This window comes from Mustelus asterias, chromosome 7 (assembly GCF_964213995.1).
Source record: "Mustelus asterias chromosome 7, sMusAst1.hap1.1, whole genome shotgun sequence".
Classification (NCBI taxonomy): domain Eukaryota; kingdom Metazoa; phylum Chordata; class Chondrichthyes; order Carcharhiniformes; family Triakidae; genus Mustelus; species Mustelus asterias.
The window spans coordinates 63444070-63463365 of NC_135807.1; the positions used below are offsets into that span (position 1 = coordinate 63444070).

The 19296-nt window shown below is 42.9% G+C and overlaps 1 protein-coding gene across 1 annotated transcript in view; it reads right to left on the reverse strand.

Moving 5' to 3' along the window:
* The window catches only part of LOC144495749 (peroxidasin homolog), a 420109-nt gene that overhangs the window by 11140 nt on the left and 389673 nt on the right, over positions 1-19296 (reverse strand). Inside the window, exons 19-21 of the mRNA XM_078216142.1 lie at positions 18468-18676; positions 560-689; positions 35-158 (exon numbers count right to left, since the gene is read on the reverse strand). Coding sequence (XP_078072268.1) covers positions 35-158; positions 560-689; positions 18468-18676 — 463 coding nt within the window. The remainder of the gene's footprint in view (positions 1-34; positions 159-559; positions 690-18467; positions 18677-19296) is intronic.

Sequence of the window (19296 nt, forward strand, 5' to 3'; positions counted from 1 at the left end):
CAATGTTAACTGTACTTTAGATTATTTTCCAAACCTGGCTCCGCAAAGAAGTAATGGTCTTTTGCACTTCGACCACAAAGCTGTTGAAATCCTGAGGAGCCTCGTGATTACCGGGAAAAATTGTTGAGTTGAAGGATTCACTGAAGTCTTGCTTATACCTGATATTCATTGAAAAAAAAATCATCTTTTAACATACAAAGAAATGGTTTAGTCATGAACAGATGTAAAGGGTGCATAATAGTCAGTGCATTCTTAAAATTATTGACCAACAAGGGCTTATTATAATTTAATATCGCTCACAAAATACTGTAGTTCAGCAAGTGCATTACAAAATCTTAGTGTTTATTGTTCACAATTTGCAACTGGCACAGGACCAAGTGATGTAACGTGGTCTTTCACATAAATACAATGCTGATGACAGAACTATATTTTATTTGGAAACATTTTTTGGTTCAAAACCATGTTGCGGAGTCAGACTATTGGCTGATACTTCATGGTTTACCTTCTTTGCCTTCCCTCAAATACCATCTTTCAGAATCTCCATCCATAAGCTACATACCTTCCTTTATGCTTATCAGTCCTGGCTGCAGCATCCTTTGCACTCTTATCTTCTGGATAACTGAACTCTAATGAACGTTTGCTGCGGAATTGGTCTGAAAGGGCATTCGACTGTTCTCTTGTTCTACAATCTGTAAAAACAGAATTCATTTTGAAGTACTGTAAGACATCTCTCTTTGACAGCAACATCTTTATCTCTCCACACTGGAGATTTCCACTAAACGCTCACTTCTGGAGCTCAGAAACAGGAAGGGCGCAGTCACTATGTTGGGGGTATACTACAGGCCCCCCAACAGCCCAAGGGAAGTGGAAGAACGGTTATGTCAGGAGATAATGGATAGGTGCAGGAAAAATAGGGTTGTTGTAGTGGGAGACTTCAATTTCCCTTTTATAGACTGGAAATCGCGTAGGGCTGGGAGTCTGAATGGGGAGGAATTTGTAAAATGCGTACAGGAAGGTTCTTTGGAACAATATGTAGATAGCCCGACTATAGAGGGGGCTATACTGGACCTAGTACTGGGGAATGAGCCCGGTCAGGTCTTCAAAGTTTTGGTTGGGGAACATGTGGCAAATAGTGACCACAATTCTGTTAGCTTTAGGATAGTGATGGAAAAGGATGAATGGTGTTCCAAGGGTAAGGTGTTGGATTGGGGCAAGGCTAATTTTAGTGGGATTAGGCAGAAATTGGCAGCTGTTGATTGGGAGAGGCTGTTTGAGGGTAAATCCACATCTGGCATGTGGGAGTCTTTTAAGGAACAGTTGTTAGGGCTGCAGGATAGGCATGTGCCTGTAAAAAAAAGAAGGATAGGAAGGGTAGGATTCGAGAACCATGGATAACCAGGGAACTTGAGGGATTGGTCAAAAAGAAATTTTCACATATAGATTGGGACTCACATACTGTTAAAGGTTTAGACGGGGTAGAGTTTGTAAAATGTGTTCAGGAGAATTTTCTACATCAGTATATAGAGGTGCCAACTAGAGAGGATGCGATATTGGATCTCCTATTGGGAAATGAGTTAGGGCAGGTGATGGATGTGAGTGTGAGGGAACACTTTGGATCCAGTGATCATAATGCCATTAGTTTCAACCTGATCGTGGATAAGGATAGATCTGGTCCTCGGGTTGAAGTTCTGAACTGGAAAAAGGCCAAATTTGATGAAATGAGAAGGGATCTGGGAAGTGTGGATTGGCACAGGCTGTTCTCTGGTAAGGATGTAAATGGAAAGTGGGAGGCCTTCAAAGGAGAAATTTTGAGAGTGCAGAGTTTGTATGTTCCTGTCAGGATTAAAGGCAAAGTAAATCGGAATAAGGAACCTTGGTTCTCGAGGGAGATTGTAACACTGATTAAGAGGAAGAGAGAGTTGTATGAAATGTACAGGCAGCAAGGAACACATCAGATGCTCGAGGAGTATAAAAAGTGCAAGAAGCTACTTAAGAGGGAAATCAGGAGGGCTAAAAGAAGGCATGAGGTTGCTTTGGCAGACAGAGTGAAGGAAAATCCAAAGAGCTTCTATAGGTATGTTAGGAGCAAAAGGATAGTGAGGGATAAAATTGGTCCTCTTGAAGACCAGAGTGGTAGACTGTGTATGGAACCAAACGAGATGGGGGAGATACTAAATGGTTTTTTTGCATCCATATTTACTGGGGAAACGGGCATGGAGTCTACGGAAATAGGGCAAACTGGTAGGGAGGCCATGGAACCTTTACAGATTAAAGGGGAGGAGGTGCTCGCTGTCTTGAGGCAAATCAGAGTGGATAAATCCCCAGGACCAGACAGGGTATTCCCACGGACCTTGAGGGAAGCTAGTGTTGAACTTGCAGGGGCCCTGGCAGACATATTTAAAATGTCAGTATTCATGGGGGAGGTGCCGGATGATTGGAGGGTGGCTCATGTTGTTCCGTTGTTTAAAAAAGGTTCCAAAAGAAATCCGGGAAATTATAGGCCAGTAAGTTTGACGTCGGTGGTGGGCAAATTATTGGAAGGTGTGATAAGGGATAGGATCTACAAATATTTGGATAGACAGGGACTTATTAGGGAGAGTCAACATGGCTTTGTGCGTGGTAGGTCATGTTTGACCAATCTATTAGAGTTTTTCGAGGAGGTTACCAGGGAAGTGGATGAAGGGAAGGCGGTGGATGTTGTCTACCTGGATTTCAGCAAGGCCTTTGACAAGGTCCCTCATGGGAGGTTAGTTAGGAAGGTTCAGTCGCTAGGTATACATGGGGAGGTAGTAAATTGGATTAGACACTGGCTCAATGGAAGAAGCCAGAGAGTGGTTGTGGAGGATTGCTTCTCTGAGTGGAGGCCTGTGACTAGTGGTGTGCCGCAGGGATCGGTGTTGGGTCCATTGTTGTTTGTCATCTATATCAATGATCTGGATGATAATGTGGTAAATTGGATCAGCAAGTTTGCTGATGATACAAAGATTGGAGGTGTAGTGGACAGTGAGGAAGGTTTTCAAAGCTTGCAGAGGGATTTGGACCAACTAGAAAAATGGGCTGAAAAATGGCAAATGGAATTTAACGCAGACAAGTGTGAGATATTGCACTTTGGAAGGACAAACCAAAGAAGAACGTACAGGGTAAATGGTAGGACTCTGAAGAGTGCAGTTGAACAGAGGGATCTGGGAATACAGGTACAGAATTCCCTAAAAGTGACGTCACAGGTGGATAGGGTCGTAAAGAGTGCCTTTGGTACAATGGCCTTTATAAATCGGAGTATCGAGTATAAAAGTTGGAGTGTTATGGTAAGGTTATATAAGGCATTGGTGAGGCCGAATTTGGAGTATTGTGTACAGTTTTGGTCACCTAGTTACAGGAAGGATGTAAATAAGGTTGAAAGAGTGCAGAGAAGGTTCACAAGGATGTTGCCGGGACTTGAGAAGCTGAGTTACAGAGAGAGATTGAATAGGTTGGGACTTTATTCCCTGGAGCGTAGAAGATTGAGGGGAGATTTGATAGAGGTGTATAAGATTTTGATGGGTATAGATAGAGTGAATGCAAGCAGGCTTTTTCCGCTGAGGCTAGGGGAGAAAAAAAACCAGAGGGCATGGGTTAAGGGTGAAAGGAGAAAAGTTTAAAGGGAATATTAGGGGGGGCTTCTTCACGCAGAGAGTGGTGGGAGTGTGGAATGAGCTGCCGGATAAAGTGGTAAATGCTACTTTAAGAAAAACTTGGACGGGTTCATGGATGAGAGGGGTGTGGAGGGATATGGTCCAAGTGCAGGTCAGTGGGACTAGGCAAAAAATGGTTCGGCACAGACAAGAAGGGCCAAAAGGCCTGTTTCTGAGCTGTAATTTTCTATGGTTCTAAAAGAGAGGCGTACGTTAGGTTCAGGCAGCTAAAAAACGGAGGGAGCTCTGGAGGAATACAAAGAAAGTAGGAAAGAACTCAAACGAGGAATTAGAAGGGCAAAAAGGGGTCACGAAATGTCCTTGGCAGACAGGATTAAGGAAAATCCCAAGGCATTTTATTCATACATTAGGAGCAAAAGGGTTGTCAGGGAAAAAAATCGGACCTCTCAGGGACAAAAGTGGGGAATTATGCTTAGAGCCCAAAGAAGTAGGGGAGATCCTAAATGAATACTTTGCGTCGGTATTCACAAAGGAGAGGGATGTGTTGACTGGGAGTGTCTCGGAGGGGAGTGTTGACCCGTTAGAGAAAATCTCCATTACAAGGGAGGAAGTGTTAGGTTTTTTAGGGAATATAAAGACTGACAAATCCCCAGGGCCTGATGGAACCTATCCAAGGCTGCTCAGGGAGACGAGAGATGAAATCGCTGGGCCTCTGACGCAAATCTTTGTCTCCTCACTGGACACAGGTGAGGTCCCAGAGGATTGGAGGATAGCTAATGTGGTCCCATTATTTAAGAAGGGTAGGAAGGATAACCCGGGAAATTATAGGTTGGTGAGCTTGACGTCCGTGGTAGGGAAGTTGTTGGAGAGGATTCTTAGAGATAGGATGTATGCGCATTTGGAAAGGGATAAACTCATTAACGATAATCAGCATGGTTTTGTGAGAGGGAGGTCATGCCTCACTAACCTGGTGGAGTTTTTTGAAGAAGTGACGAGAATGGTTGACGAGGGAAGGGCCGTGGATGTCGTCTATATGGACTTTAGTAAGGCGTTTGATAAAGTCCCTCATGGTAGGTTGGTGCAAAAGGTTGGATCTCATGGGATAAAGCGGGAGGTGGCTAGATGGGTGGAGAACTGGCTTGGTCACAGAAGACAGAGGGTGGTAGTGGAAGGGTCTTTTTCCGCCTGGATGCCTGTGACTAGTGGTGTTCCGCAGGGCTCTGTATTGGGACCTCTGCTGTTTGTGATTTATATCAACGATCTGGAAGAAGGTGTAACTGGGGTGATCAGTAAGTTTGCGGACGACACGAAAATGGCTGGACTTGCAGATAGTGAGGAACATTGTCAGAGGCTACAGAAGGATATAGATAGGCTGGAAATTTGGGCAAAGAAATGGCACATGGAGTTCAATCCAGATAAATGTGAAGTGATGCATTTTGGTAGAACTAACGTATGGGGGAGCTATACGATAAATGGCAGAACCATAAAGGGTGTAGATACGCAGAGGGACCTGGGTGTGCAAGTCCACAGATCCTTGAAGGTGACGTCACAGGTGGAGAAGGTAGTGAATAAGGCGTATGGCATGTTTGCCTTTATAGGACGGGGCATAGAGTATAAAAGTTGGGGTCTGATGTTGCGGTTGTATAGAACGTTGGTTCGGCCGCATTTGGAATACTGCGCCCAGTTCTGTTCGCCACACTACCGGAAGGACATGGAGGCTTTAGAGAGAGTACAGAGGAGGTTTACCAGGATGTTGCCTGGTATGGAAGGGCTTAGTTATGAGGAGAGATTGGGTAAACTGGGCTTGTTCTCACTGGAAAGACAGAGGATGAGGGGTGACCTAATAGAGGTGTATAAAATTATGAAAGGCATAGACAGGGTGAACGCTGGGAAGCTTTTTCCCAGGTCGGTGGTGATGTTCACGAGGGGTCATAGGTTCAAGGAGAGGGCGGGGGGGGGTTGGGTTTAACACGGATATCAGAAGGACGTATTTTACGCAGAGGGTGGTGGGGGCCTGGAATGCGCTGCCGGGCAAGGTGGTGGAGGCGGACACACTGGGAACGTTTAAGACTTATCTAGATAGCCACATGAATGGAGTGGGAATGGAGGGATACAAAAGAATGGTCTAGTTTGGACCAGGGAGCGGCGCGGGCTTGGAGGGCCAAAGGGTCTGTTCCTGTGCTGTATTGTTCTTTGTTCTGCAATTTTGTACAGTCATGAATATCATATTATTATATTTGGACGGAGCCAAATATTTCGCACAGAATTTACCACATTATGCAAAGATTGCTTCACACTTGTTTTACTGGTTTTGAAAACACTTCCCAAATAGATTTCCTTGTATATTGGAACATTTAAAAAGTATTACTATGTAAATTTTGTTTAATAAATAGTACATCAAGACCAAAAGAAGGAGAAATTCACTCTTTGAAGGTATGGCCTTTCAATCGATTTATACCACTGGGAATTTCCTTGGAGTAGTTCTGGCTTTGCTGCCATAACTTTACCAGAAATGTGTTGGGAACCCCATTTAAACAGGTTAATGGGGCTTCCACTGCACATTCGGTGAAGTTACAGTGGTGGGGTGGAGCAGCTCTGAGGAAATTCTCGGCTTATTCACAGGCCAGTGGAGGGTACAGATAATAACACTGTAACCTTGAGGAGAATTTTAGAACTTTTAAAAATGTAAAAGGGTCAGCAAGTCTAATTATTTGCTTCATGCAAAGCGTTGTTTCCACCAGTCTCTTTAGGTTCAAAGAGCTCAAAATCCATACTGCTCGTAGAGTAAACAAAAATATAAAACAGATGTTACTGTAGCATCATTTCTAATCTCTGGCATTATGTAAATGCTATTTTCCCTTCAACTAAAAAGCTCAGCTGAATAGAATCATAAAATATTATAAGCAAGGTTTTCTGCTTTGTTGGAAAGTTGAAGTTGTCAGCTTTTCCCCTACCTGATACCCTGATGCTGACACTAGTGATTTTTTTTATAATCAGCCTCATTATTCTAATTTTGATCAGCTTCTAGTTGTGGGGGTAAGTGAAGGAAGGGGGCAGGTGTGTCAACCACTGGGCTGCTGCAAAGGAGGGCCAGAATATGATGAATTTTGAAGAATCGTGAGATGCAGGAGTCGAATTGATGACCGAATGGTTGACCACTAAAGTAATGTCTATGCCTGCAGAATGTTGGTGTTAATCCATCAACTCTTGCTGTGGCATTATCGATTGAAAGGATGCTGTTTGGTCTCACGCTGCCATCACATCACAATATAAACATGTCAGTCCAATGTAATTGTCACTGCAAGGAGAATTGATCTAAATCAGCTGGAAGCTAGTGTACAATGGTTCCCTGACAAAATCAACCCCCATCCCTGAGATTTGTCAAATTATCTCTTGACATTGCATGAGACCCACACTTGTGTTGCTAACTTCCAGAAATGCTGCTCTTGTGAAGCCAGCTATAAGCCAAATGTAATTTTCAAAATTGGTGGTTTGAAAGAGTTGATGATTGTTGGACTTAGGGTGGTTTTACATTTGACTTGCAGCAAGGAAGCTGTGCAAGATCTACATTTGGGAAACACAGTAACACAAGATTGATCTCACCCTAGGGGTGACCAATCTGCACTTGTAAGCAAGATCTCTTTGGGGTCAAAGTGGTTCTAAGTTAACAGAATGGTGAGTGGAAGGTTAAAATCAAGTCGACTCTATTGCAGACTCAATGGTCCCATTCAGTCAAGCCGCAGTATCCTAGGGCACTTTTGTAGGTATAATAACAAGTCTGGCTTACTAATAGAATACGGAGGGATAAATCTATTGCTAAAGTTTGCGATTCACCCTAGTCAACACCCAACACTTTACAACCAGTGCTGTGGCACGGGATGTTCAGATTGTGTCAGGTGAGCTCCTTTTGTCCAGCCTGCAAATATTCTTTGCAAATATTCCCACAACACCAGTCTTCAGCTTTAGCTGTTTAAACTTCACCGGCCCGGGGAATAAGAAAAGGTTAATCCAGGATTGGGAGGAAATTGCCAATGTAGGAGCAACCTTTTTGCCACATTCAAATAGTAACCATATCATCTTCTAGGCTCTGAAAGTTTAAAGCAGCAATTTCCAAATTAACGATGGACACCTCGGCGATGATGGAAACAGGATTGGCTGGCAGCCTGAAAGAATGGCAGAGTGTGGCATTCAGCATAGTAGCTGGCAGCAAGTCACAGCATGGAAGAATCAATTTGAGCATCTAATGTTCAAAAGACAGATCATCTTCATTGATCCCATTTTTTTCTTTGGTAATTTACAACTCCTCTAGACCCATCCTTTGTTTCTTTACTTGTCCCATTCCCAGCCCTTTTGCTTTGCATCATGAAGCCGTTTTGTTATTTCCCCTCTCCTGTGTCCCATCTTATTACATACCTTCCCTTTCATTTTTTCTCCCCTCAACCCTTTTTTTCTGATTCTGTGTTTGCTGAAAGCCTATTATAGCCCTAACTTTTCCCAGTTATATTGTACCTCAAACTTTAATTCCTTTCTCGCCCCACATAGGTTGTTGGATCTGCTGAGTAATTCTGGCATTTGCTGTTAAAGATTTAATTATATTAAAGATCGGCTAGGCATAAAATGAATTTCAAATCACAGTCTTGGATGCAAATATTGGTTTTAATACTGTAATCTCCATCAGTGCAATATGTAGAGTGAAACCAGCCTTGGGAAACAGACACATACAAGGTTAATTCAACAGTGACAGACAGGGAGTTGCACACAGACATGCATTTTAGTAGAAAAGCATTTAGCTGTTAATATGCAAACTACAGTTAAAAATTAAGTTTATTTTGTTGCAGTCTGAAAAATATTTTGCTAATAGCTGTTTTGCAATTAAACAGCTTTAAATCATTTCTAATCAAAAGATTCAGCTTCAATTCCTCATTGTATTCTGTATTGTGCTTGTGTATTATTTAACATATTAACCTTGATGTCCATCTACACTTTGCTAAAAGCTTTTAGATGTTTGCACAACAATGAATGGAAATCTGGAGCTCATCAGCCTCATTTTGTTTTAGATTCTTAGATTTTCCTTATTAGTTAACTTGTTGATATAGATCTACGCTGTAAACAAAAGAAACGTAATCAGAATTTTGATCAGCTTATTTTTCAGACTTTCTTTTTAACTAAAAATAGCTCTGTGTTACTTCTGAGCCTATTGAATACTTGTAAAAGATAGCTCACAATTAACTGCCAATAATAGCAGTCAGAAATTTGACAGAAATATGACAGAAATATACTTCATATATTTCAATATGTTCTGCATTGAAGTAGACCTTTGATTTCCATAAAGATGTCTGACATGAAACTCAAATGCTTCCGGGTAGTATTGCTTTTAAATATTTGCATTCGTTCCCTTTGATAAAATGCATGAATATTGAAACAATATTTTTTTCAATCATGGTTTTTAAAAAGACTCGCCTCGAACAACAGGTTTTGAAACTGTCTCCTCGAGATAAGTCACCAGCCTAGACAGTCTTATGAGCTGCTGACGCATATGGTAAAAAGGCTCCCGCAAACCTGGAAGTGCAAGTGAGTCAAGTGAAATGCACAGATTCACTGTACACATTTAGCAATCAATTCATTGAAGTAAAGCTTGTCATTGCTATATTAAGCTTGAATATGTATAACATCATTTTTAAATTCCTTTGTGCTTGTTCTTCTGGCATCTTTGAATTACAAATGTTTAAAATGTAAGTTCTCACTCAAAGTATGAAATAGAATCCTGAATATTGAATTACAAAGCATTCATTCCACTGAGGGGTAGGGGTTAGATGATAGAAACCTTGAGAATTGAACGAGGGCAGTTTCCAGATGTCATCTAAAGTTTGAGGTGGGATTACTATCTTTGTAGGTTCTTGATATTTGTATATCATAGAATCATAGAAACCCTACAGTGCAGAAAGAGGCCATTTGGCCCATCGAGTCTGCACCGACCACAACTCCACCCAGGCCCAACCCCCATGTCCACCCGCTAATCCCTCTAACCTACGCATCTCAGGACACTAAGGGGCAATTTTAGCATGGCCAATCAACCTAACCCGCACATCTTTGGACAGTGGGAGGAAACCGGAGCACCCGGACGAAATTATCTTAGAAATTACTGGCGTGGAATTTCCTTATGAGTTCTCCTGATCTCTTGGCATGGCTTTGATTAAAATGACACAGAAACGCACAAAGCTCAGAGAGATCGGCAAAACACTTGCAGGAAATCCATGTAACTGCCTTTACTTTTTATTCCAGGTACAGTATCACAAGCCAGAATTTGCTAATTATAAGTTTTCTTGCCAAATATTTACTCAAAATTGTTACAACCTCTTGAAATATCTTACATTTCTAGAACTGCTTTTAGCAGCTTGGTGATTTTTTTTAGTGAAAACCCTTTCAAAACATCCATTTTCAAGATCTGAACATCACCAGCATGATCGCCATTTATTACCTATCCTTTTTCTATTCATTCATGGGACATGGGCATTGCCGGCTGGCCAGCATGTATTGCCCATTCCTAGTTGTCCTTGAGAAGGTCTTAGGGGTGGCACGGTGGCTCCGTGGTTAGCATTGCTGCCTCACAGCGCCAGAGACCCGGGTTCAATTCCTGCCTTGGGAGACTGTCTGAGTGGAGTTTGCACATTCTCCCTGTGTCTGCATGGGTTTCCTCCTGTGCTCCGGTTTCCTCCCACAGTCCAAAGATGTGCAGGTTAGATTGATTGGCTACGCTAAATTGTCCCTTAGTGTCAGGGGGACTCGCTAGGGTAAGTGCATGGGGCTATGGGGATAGGGCCTGGGTGGGACCATGGTCAGTGCAGACTCGATGGGCCAAATAGCCTGCTTCTGCACTGTAGGATTCAATAAATAAATAAAAAGGTGGTGGTAAGCTGCCTTCTTGAAACGCTGCAGACCTTGGGCTGTGGGCACAGTGCTATTATGGAGGGAATTCCAGGATTTTGAGCCAGCGACTGCGAAGGAATGGTGATATATTTCCAAGTCAGGATGTTGAGTGACTTGGAGGGGAACTTGCAGGTGGTGGTGTTCTCATGTATCTGCTGCCCTTGTCCTTCTCGATGGTACTGGCTGTGCATTTGGAAGGTGCTCCCTAAGGAGCCTTGGTGAATTTCCGTACTTGTCCCAAGATGATCATAGAATCCCGACAGTACAGAAGGAGACCATTCGGTCCATCAAGTCTGCACCAACTTTCTGATAGAGCATCCCACCCAGTCCTGATCCCTGAAACCCCATGTATTTACTCCACTAATCCCCCTCACCTACACATGTTGAGACACTAAAGGGCAATTTAGCATGGCCAATGTACCTGACCTACACATCTTCTACCATCTACCATTTTGGATACTGTTGAGGGGGACGACTTAACAGGGGTAAGCCATGAGGTACAGGTCTCTGGAACAGAGTCTGTCCTTGTTGCTGAGAAGGGAAGGGTGGAGAGGAGTAGAGCATTAGTTATTGGGGACTCCATAGTTAGGGGGATAGATAGGAAATTCTGTGGGAACGAGAGGGACTCGCGGTTGGTGTGTTGCCTCCCAGGTCCGTGATGTCTCGGATCGTGTTTTCTGGATCCTTAAGGGGGAGGGGGACCAGCCCCAAGTCGTGGTTCACATAGGCACCCAAGACATAGGTAGGAAAAGGGATGGGGATGTAAGGCAGAAATTCAGCGAGTTAGGGTGGAAGCTTAGGGCTAGAACAAACAGAGTTGTTATCACTGGTTTGTTACCTGTGCCACGTGATAGTGAGGAGAGGAATAGTGGGAGAGAGCATTTGAACATGGTGCAGGAGGGAGGGATTCAGATACCTGGACAATTGGGGCTCATTCTGGGGTAGGTGGGACCTCTACCAATGGGATGGTCTGCACCTGAACCAGAGGGGTACCAATAGCCTGGGGGGGATATTTGCTAATGCTCTTCGGGAGGGTTTAAACTAATTCAGCAAGGGGATGGGAACCCGAATTGTAGATCCAGTGTACAGGAGGTTGAGAGTAATGAGGTCATGGATAAGGTTTCAGCGTCGCAGGAGTGTACTGGCAGGCAGGAAGGTGGTTTGGTACTTCAATGCCAGGAGCCTGGGATTTATCCCAGGATTGCCTGGGAGGGTAGGGAGGAGATTGCAGAGCCTTTGGCTTTGATCTTTATGTCGTCATTGTCTACAGGAATAGTGCCAGAAGACTGGAGGATAGCAAATGTTGTTCCCTTGTTCAAGAAGGGAAGTAGAGACAATCCTGGTAATTATAGACCAGTGAGCCTTACTTCTGTTGTGGGCAAAGTTTTGGAAAGGATTATAAGAGATCGGATTTATAATAATCTAGAAAGGAATAATTTGATTAGGGATAGTCAACACGGTTTTGTGAAGGGTAAGTCGTGCCTCACAAACCTTATTGAGTTCTTTGAGAAGGTGACCAAAGAGGTGGATGAGGGTAAAGCAGTTGATGTGGTGTATATGGATTTCAGAAAAGCGTTTGATAAGGTTCCCCATGGTAAGCTATTGCAGAAGATACGGAGGCATGGGATTGAGGGTGATTTAGCGGGTTGGATCAGGAATTGGCTAGCTGTAAGAAGAAGGTGGGTGAACTTGCAGCATGGGTTGGTACCTGGGACTTCGATGTTGTGGCCATCTCAGAGACATGGATAGAGCAGGGACAGGAATGGTTGTTGCAGGTTTAGAATTTTCAGTAAGACCAGGGAAGGTGGTAAAAGAGGTGGAGGTGTGGCATTGTTAGTCAAGGACAGTATTACGGTGGCAGAAAGGACATTTGATGAGGACTCGTCTACTGAGGTAGTATGGGCTGAGGTTAGAAACAGGAAAGGAGAGGTCACCCTGTTGGGAGTTTTCTATAGGCCTCCGAAAAAGTTCCAGAGATGTAGAGGAAAGGATTGCAAAGATGATTCTGGATAGGAGCGATGGGTCAGTTTTTGTCCAATGTGTGCAGGAGGGTTTCCTGACACAGTATGTAGATAGGCCAACAAGAGGCGAGGCCACATTGGATTTGGTACTGGGTAATGAACCAGACCAGGTGTTGGATTTGGAGGTAGGGGAGCACTTTGGTGATAGTGACCACAATTCGGTTACGTTTACTATAGCAATGGAAAGGAATAGGTATATACCGAAGGGCAAGAGTTATAGCTGGGGGAAAGGAAATTATGATGTGATTAGGAGAGATTTAGGATGCATAGGTTGGGGAAGGAAACTGCAGGGGATGGACACAATTGAAATGTGGAACTTGTTCAAGGAACAGCTACTGGGTGTCCTTGATAAGTATGTACCTGTCAGGCAGGGAGGAAATGGTCGAGTAAGGGAACCGTGGTTTACTAAAGAAGTTGAATATCTTGTGAAGAGGAAGAAGGAGATTTATGTAAAGGTGAGACGTGAAGGCTCAGTTAGGGCGCTTGAGTGTTACAAGTTAGCCAGGAAGGACCTAAAGAGAGAGTTAAGAAGAGCCAGGAGGGGACATGAGAAGTCTTTGGCAGGTAGGATCAAGGAAAACCCTAAAGCTTTCTATAGGTATGTCAGGAATAAAAGAATGACTAGGGTAAGATTAGGGCCAGTCAAGGACAGTAGTGGGAAGTTGTACATGGAGCCTGAAGAGATAGGAGAGGCGCTAAATAAATATTTTTTGTCAGTATTCACGCAGGAAAAAGACAATGTTGTCAAGGAGAATACTGAGATACAGGCTATAGAACTAGATGGGATTGAGGTTAATAAGGAGGAGGTGTTAGCAATTCTGGAAAGTGTGAAAATAGATAAGTCCCCTGGGCCAGATGGGATTTATCCCAGCATTGTTTGGGAGGCTAGGGAGGAGATTGCAGAGCCTTTGGCTTTGATCTTTATGTCATCATTGTCTACAGGAATAGTGCCAGAAGACTGGAGGATAGCAAATGTTGTCCCCTTGTTCAAGAAGGGAAGTAGAGACAACCCTGGTAATTATAGACCAGTGAGCCTTACTTCTGTTGTGGGCAAAGTTTTGGAAAGGATTATAAGAGATAGGATTTATAATCATCTAGAAAGGAATAATTTGATTAGGGATAGTCAACATGGCTTTGTGAAGGGTAGGTCGTGCCTCACAAACCTTATTGAGTTCTTTGAGAAAGTGACCAAAGAGGTGGATGAGGATAAAGCAGTTGATGTGGTGTATATGGATATCAGTAAAGCGTTTGATAAGGTTCCCCACGGTAAGCTATTGCAGAAGATACGGAGGCATGGGATTGAGGGTGATTTAGTGGTTTGGATCAGGAATTGGCTAGCTGTAAGAAGACAGAGCGTGGTGGTTGATGGGAAATGTTCATCCTGGAGTTTAGTTACTAGTGGTGTACCGCAAGGATCTGTTTTGGGGTCACTGCTGTTTGTCATTTTTATAAATGACCTGGATGAGGGCGTAGAAGGATGGGTTGGTAAATTTGCAGATGACACTAAAGTCGGTGGAGTTTTGGACAGTGCGGAAGGATGTTGCAGGTTACAGAGAGACATAGATAAGCTGCAGAGCTGGGCTTAGAGGTGGTAAATGGAGTTCAATGCGGAAAAGTGTGAGGTGATTCACTTTGGAAGGAGTAACAGGATTACAGAGTACTGGGCTAATGGTAAGATACTTGGTAGTGTGGATGAACAGAGAGATCTCGGTGTGCATGTGCATAGATCCCTGAAAGTTGGCACCCAGGTTGATAGGGTTGTTAAGAAGGCGTACGGAGTGTTAGCTTTTATTGGTAGAGGGATTGAGTTTTGGAGCCAGGAGGTCATGTTGCAGCTGTACAGAACTCTGGTGCGGCCGCACTTGGAGTATTGTGTACAGTTCTGGTCGTCGCATTATAGGAAGGATGTGGATGCATTGGAAAGGGTGCAGAGGAGATTTACTAGGATGTTGCCTGGTATGGTGGGAAGGTTTTATGAGGAAAGGCTGAGGGACTTGAGGTTGTTTTTGTTAGAGAGAAGAAGGTTAAGAGGTGACTTAATAGAGGCATACAAGATGATCAGAGGATTAGATAGGGTGGATAGTGAGAGCCTTTTTCCTTGGATGGTGATAGCTAGCACGAGGAGACATAGCTTTAAATTGAGGGGTGACAGATATAGGACAGATGTCAGAGGTAGGTTCTTCACTCAGGGAGTAGTAAGGGCGTGGAATGCCCTGCCTGCAACAGTAGTGGACTCGCCAACATTAAGGGCATTTAAATGGTCATTGGATAAACATATGGATGATATTGGAATAGTGTAGGTTAGATGGGCTTTAGATTGGTTTCACTGGTTGGCGCAACATCGAGGGCCGAAGGGCCTGTACTGCGCTGTAATGTTCTATCTTTGATGGTCGAAGGGTCTGTAGAAGGATAATTTGGACTTGAAACATTAACCCTGTTTCTTTCTCCATAGATCCTCCCAGACCTGTCGAGTTTATCCAGTATTTTCTGTTTTTTAATTATGTTGTTGGTGGGCCTGTTTGAACTGCTGCAATTTACTTTTGAGCAGTTGTTAAGAGTTAACCACTTTAATGTGGGGTTGGAGTCACATATAGGCCAAATCACTTAAGGGTGGCAAATTATTTTCACCAAAGAGAGTGTACAGGCACCATGGGGTAAAGTAAGCATAATTACATTTCCCTCATGAGTAACAGGACCATATGAACAATATTTCGGTACAACAATGAGTGGGTAATTTTCACCATCACAGCTTGAGTGGTAAACTGGTAGAGAAGTAGTAGCCGTAGAAAACGAAAATTGGTGTTCTGTATTATGAATGAGTGATCCACTCTGCCAGTTAACAGTCCAATCAGTGAAGGTGAAAGGTAGCTCTGTGGTTTTTCATAGGTTGTCACAGCTTAACTGAAAAATACTTCAGATCTCAAAATATTTGAATTTTAACATGTTTTGTTGCAACATTTTGGTGCTTTAATGTATTATTCTTAACTGAGCAAAACATCCTAATACTATTCACCTCTCTACCCTGTAAACTTTGTAATGGTTGAAAATTTTACAGAAACTCGCCTCTCTTCCTGTAATTACGAACACGGTGGTAGATACGATTGTAGCGCTGGATGAGCAATGATGTGCGATTATATAAATCACGAACATTAGACACAAAACCTGAAAGGAGAGCTTACAACAAATAAATAAGGTGACAGAAGGAGAGACATCTGGAGAAAAAGACAAAAAACATAACATTTGAGTCACAACAACATAAAAGACAAAAGGACGCACATACAAGAGATATGGACATGACACTTAAAGTATGCATACAAACAGATGTAGGACACCAACAGTCATAAAAATGCAGGGGAGCACATAACAGTTTTTTTAATGATGTGGATCTTCAAGAAAATCATCAGCAAACATTATATTGGAGTAAAATCATTTGGAAGAATTGTTCATCGATTTGATACAACATTATCATGGAGACTTGTTTTTAAACTCATTTAAGTGCAGTTCAATAGATCTTAGTTTTCATAATATTAAAAATTAGAAATAGATTTTGTTTCTTATTTCTCCAGTATATGTATTCTGAGGAAGTCACATACTTGTTGTTACAGAAATTTACGCTCTGAAATTTACTTTAGAAGTTTATAATTAGCAATAGAAATTGTTCCAAATAGGATGAATTTCCTATTTTTCCCTAATATCAGATTATTTTTCTCTCTCCGACAGTATACGTCTCCATGCTTATGTTATCTTCAAACTCAGCTATAAAAATGCTTTCCTGGCTGGCCTCCATAAACACAATCTCATCGATAACTTGACTTGTGTATCCATAATCACACCAAGTTCTGTTCACTTGCCACCCCTGTGCTTGCTAGCTGAAATTGTATCCTGCTCCAGCAAAGTCATGATTAAATACTGTCATCCCCATGTTCAAATTTCTTCATAGCCTCACCCCTGTTTATCACTCTAACCTCCTCCTTCCCTACAACCCTCCATGCCTTCAATTTTGGCTTTTTCCGCATGCCCTACTTCCTTTGCTGTGCTGCTGCTGGCCTTGCCTTCAAGAATCTAAACCCTATGCTCTGGAATTTCCTCCCTAAACCTCTCCACCTATTGACCCCTCTCTCCCCCTTTAAAACAGTGCCACAAATTTACTTCTTTGACCCAGCATTGGTCACCTTTCCTAATGTCTCCTTCTTTCACATGGCATCTATTTTTGTAGCCAGTCCCACCATGGCTGGTCTCCCACCCGGTGGGTGCTGTGGGCCATTTAAATTGCTGTTTACTATGGCGGAACCATAATATCCCGCCGGGTGGGAGAGGCCCTAGAATCCTGGCCTGTTTGATTTTTCTGCTTTTTTTGGGGAGATTTTACTGCATGAATGTGCTATATAAAGACGAGTTGTTGTTGTAATACTGTCAGCTTTCTCAATTCTTTCAAATGCAAAGTTATTTTCAATTCTTTTCCCCCAAGGTGGACAACCAACTAATCTTGCCCACAGATGTCCTGACATTTTGAAAGGAATTAGGCAAAGAGCTGACATTATTTCACTGTGAAACAAAGAAAGAAAGGCTTTCATTTATGTGTTTCATGATCTTGGGATGTCCCAAGGAGCTTGGCAGTCAATGAAGTTCTTTGAAGATGTACAATATAGGAATGGACCTTTGAGATAATTAATAGCCTGTCTTCCGAAGGTATATCGCAGATTGTGATGCAATATAGAAATGGTCTATTAAACTTTGGATCTCTGCTGCCTATATTGTATGACAGAAAAACAGATACATTTTGATACATTGTCATTTCAGATGATGAATTTTAAAATGAGTCATTCAAAACTGGGGCCTTGATTTCACCAGCTCTTTTAAGATGGCTGGGAGGCAGAAGGATTGATAACATGAAGAGGAAGGTGTCAGGAGAGGAGCGTTCTACTCTTCCCACTGGAGTCTTCCCACCGCCACAGCATACTATCAATGACAGGAGCAGCTATGTTGTGGCTACCCTATTGGGTGGCCAATTGAAAAACTTGTGTCCAATAGAGGGCGACCTCCAACCCCCATTGATAATTTACTGACATAGGCACAGCTAACTACCGGGTGGTGAGGCTGCAAGGTAAATCCTGGTGGTCTTCCTTAATGACTGATCCATGGTCCATAGAGGGGTTCCCTGGGTGCAATGGTTGCCTCCACAGCTAACTGAGTTGCTGCTGCATCTCCTCCAAGCTCATCCATCTACAAGCCACTCTTCCTCAGTGATTTGCCAGGACACACCTGCCTCGCCCTGGTTTGCTGCAAAAGAACTGACCCCATCTCCAAGGATGCCTTGTCCAGCCGCCTCAGGCTGTGAGCTGCCAGCCCTTCGATTGGGCATGTAACTCTGGGAGGTGTGCCACCATTTTCAATTAGATGGCAGTCCTGGCAGCGGTCTGGGCCACAGCCAGCAAAATGCCAACTGAGTCCTGCCATCCACTGGCACGAGGTCAACTCTCGCTTTTGGTCCAATGGGAGTACTTCTTCAAATGCAATAATACCCAGCCTTGTAAACTTGTAGCATCCACTGTGGCCATGTATATTTCAGGATACATCTTTTAAAAATACTTTAAAAACCTCAGCAAAGTTAATCGGATTTATATTTTTAATAATGTTTAATAATGCAAACAAAAAGCCTTAAGCTTTACTTTATTTGAAAAACTTCCAAGTTAGCCCTAGTTTGTGAGAAATGGAATAAAATATAAGATGTGTGAGTAAATCTCATAAAACCCTAAAACATCAGACAGTAATCAATGTGAAATTAAATTGTGTTTTCTTTTCCTGTCTACTGACCCAAGATTAATAGAAATAAATCAAAGGTATAAAGCCGTACAAACCATTTTAATTTAGATTGGATTGAACTGACCTTCGCAACAATCTTGCCATAATCGCAAATCAATTTTTGGAATCTCATCACAGGAAACATATCCTTGAGGATACTCTGCTTTTACAAAGACGTCTGGCTGGACCTGCTGAATGTCGTCACCATTGTCACAGAGCACACTCGCAAGAGAACTTTGCTTCAGCTGTGTTACCTGAGCTGGGGTAAATACGCCTGGATTCTCATACCAAAACCTAGGATGACACATAAAAAGGAGCACATGACTTTCGGTGTTATTTCATTTTCACAGGGAGTGTGACATTTATTCAAATGAAACATTATTTGAATCAAATATCCGCAGTATAAAATATTCAAAGCTGCAGCCTGTCAGGGCTTTGTTTCAGTCCAGTGACCAGAAGATAGGGGATCCCCAATCTGTCACCAAAGCATTTTGGGGCGTATTTCTTCTACAGTATTTAAATTTGGCTCAACAATTATGTGCACAAGAATGAAGCACACTGTAAGACCAATATCATAAGAGTAAAGAGATGTGACTCATATACTGACAGAGCCAGGTAGCATAGGGTGGAGAATAGATTTGGGTGGGAAATGCTGAGTTCAGGTTTGACCTCCGGGTGCTCCGGTTTTCTCAATAGTTCGCACTGCTGCCTCACAATGCGAGGGACCCAGGTTTGATTCCCGGCTTGGGTCACTGTCTGTGCGGAATCTGCACGTTCTCCTTGTGTCAGCGTGGGTTTCCTCCGGGTGCTCTGGTTTCCTCCCACAGTCCGAAAGACATGTCTTTTGGTGCATTGGCCATGCTAAATTCTCCCTCAGTGTACCCGAACAGATGCCAGAGTGTGGCAACTAGGGA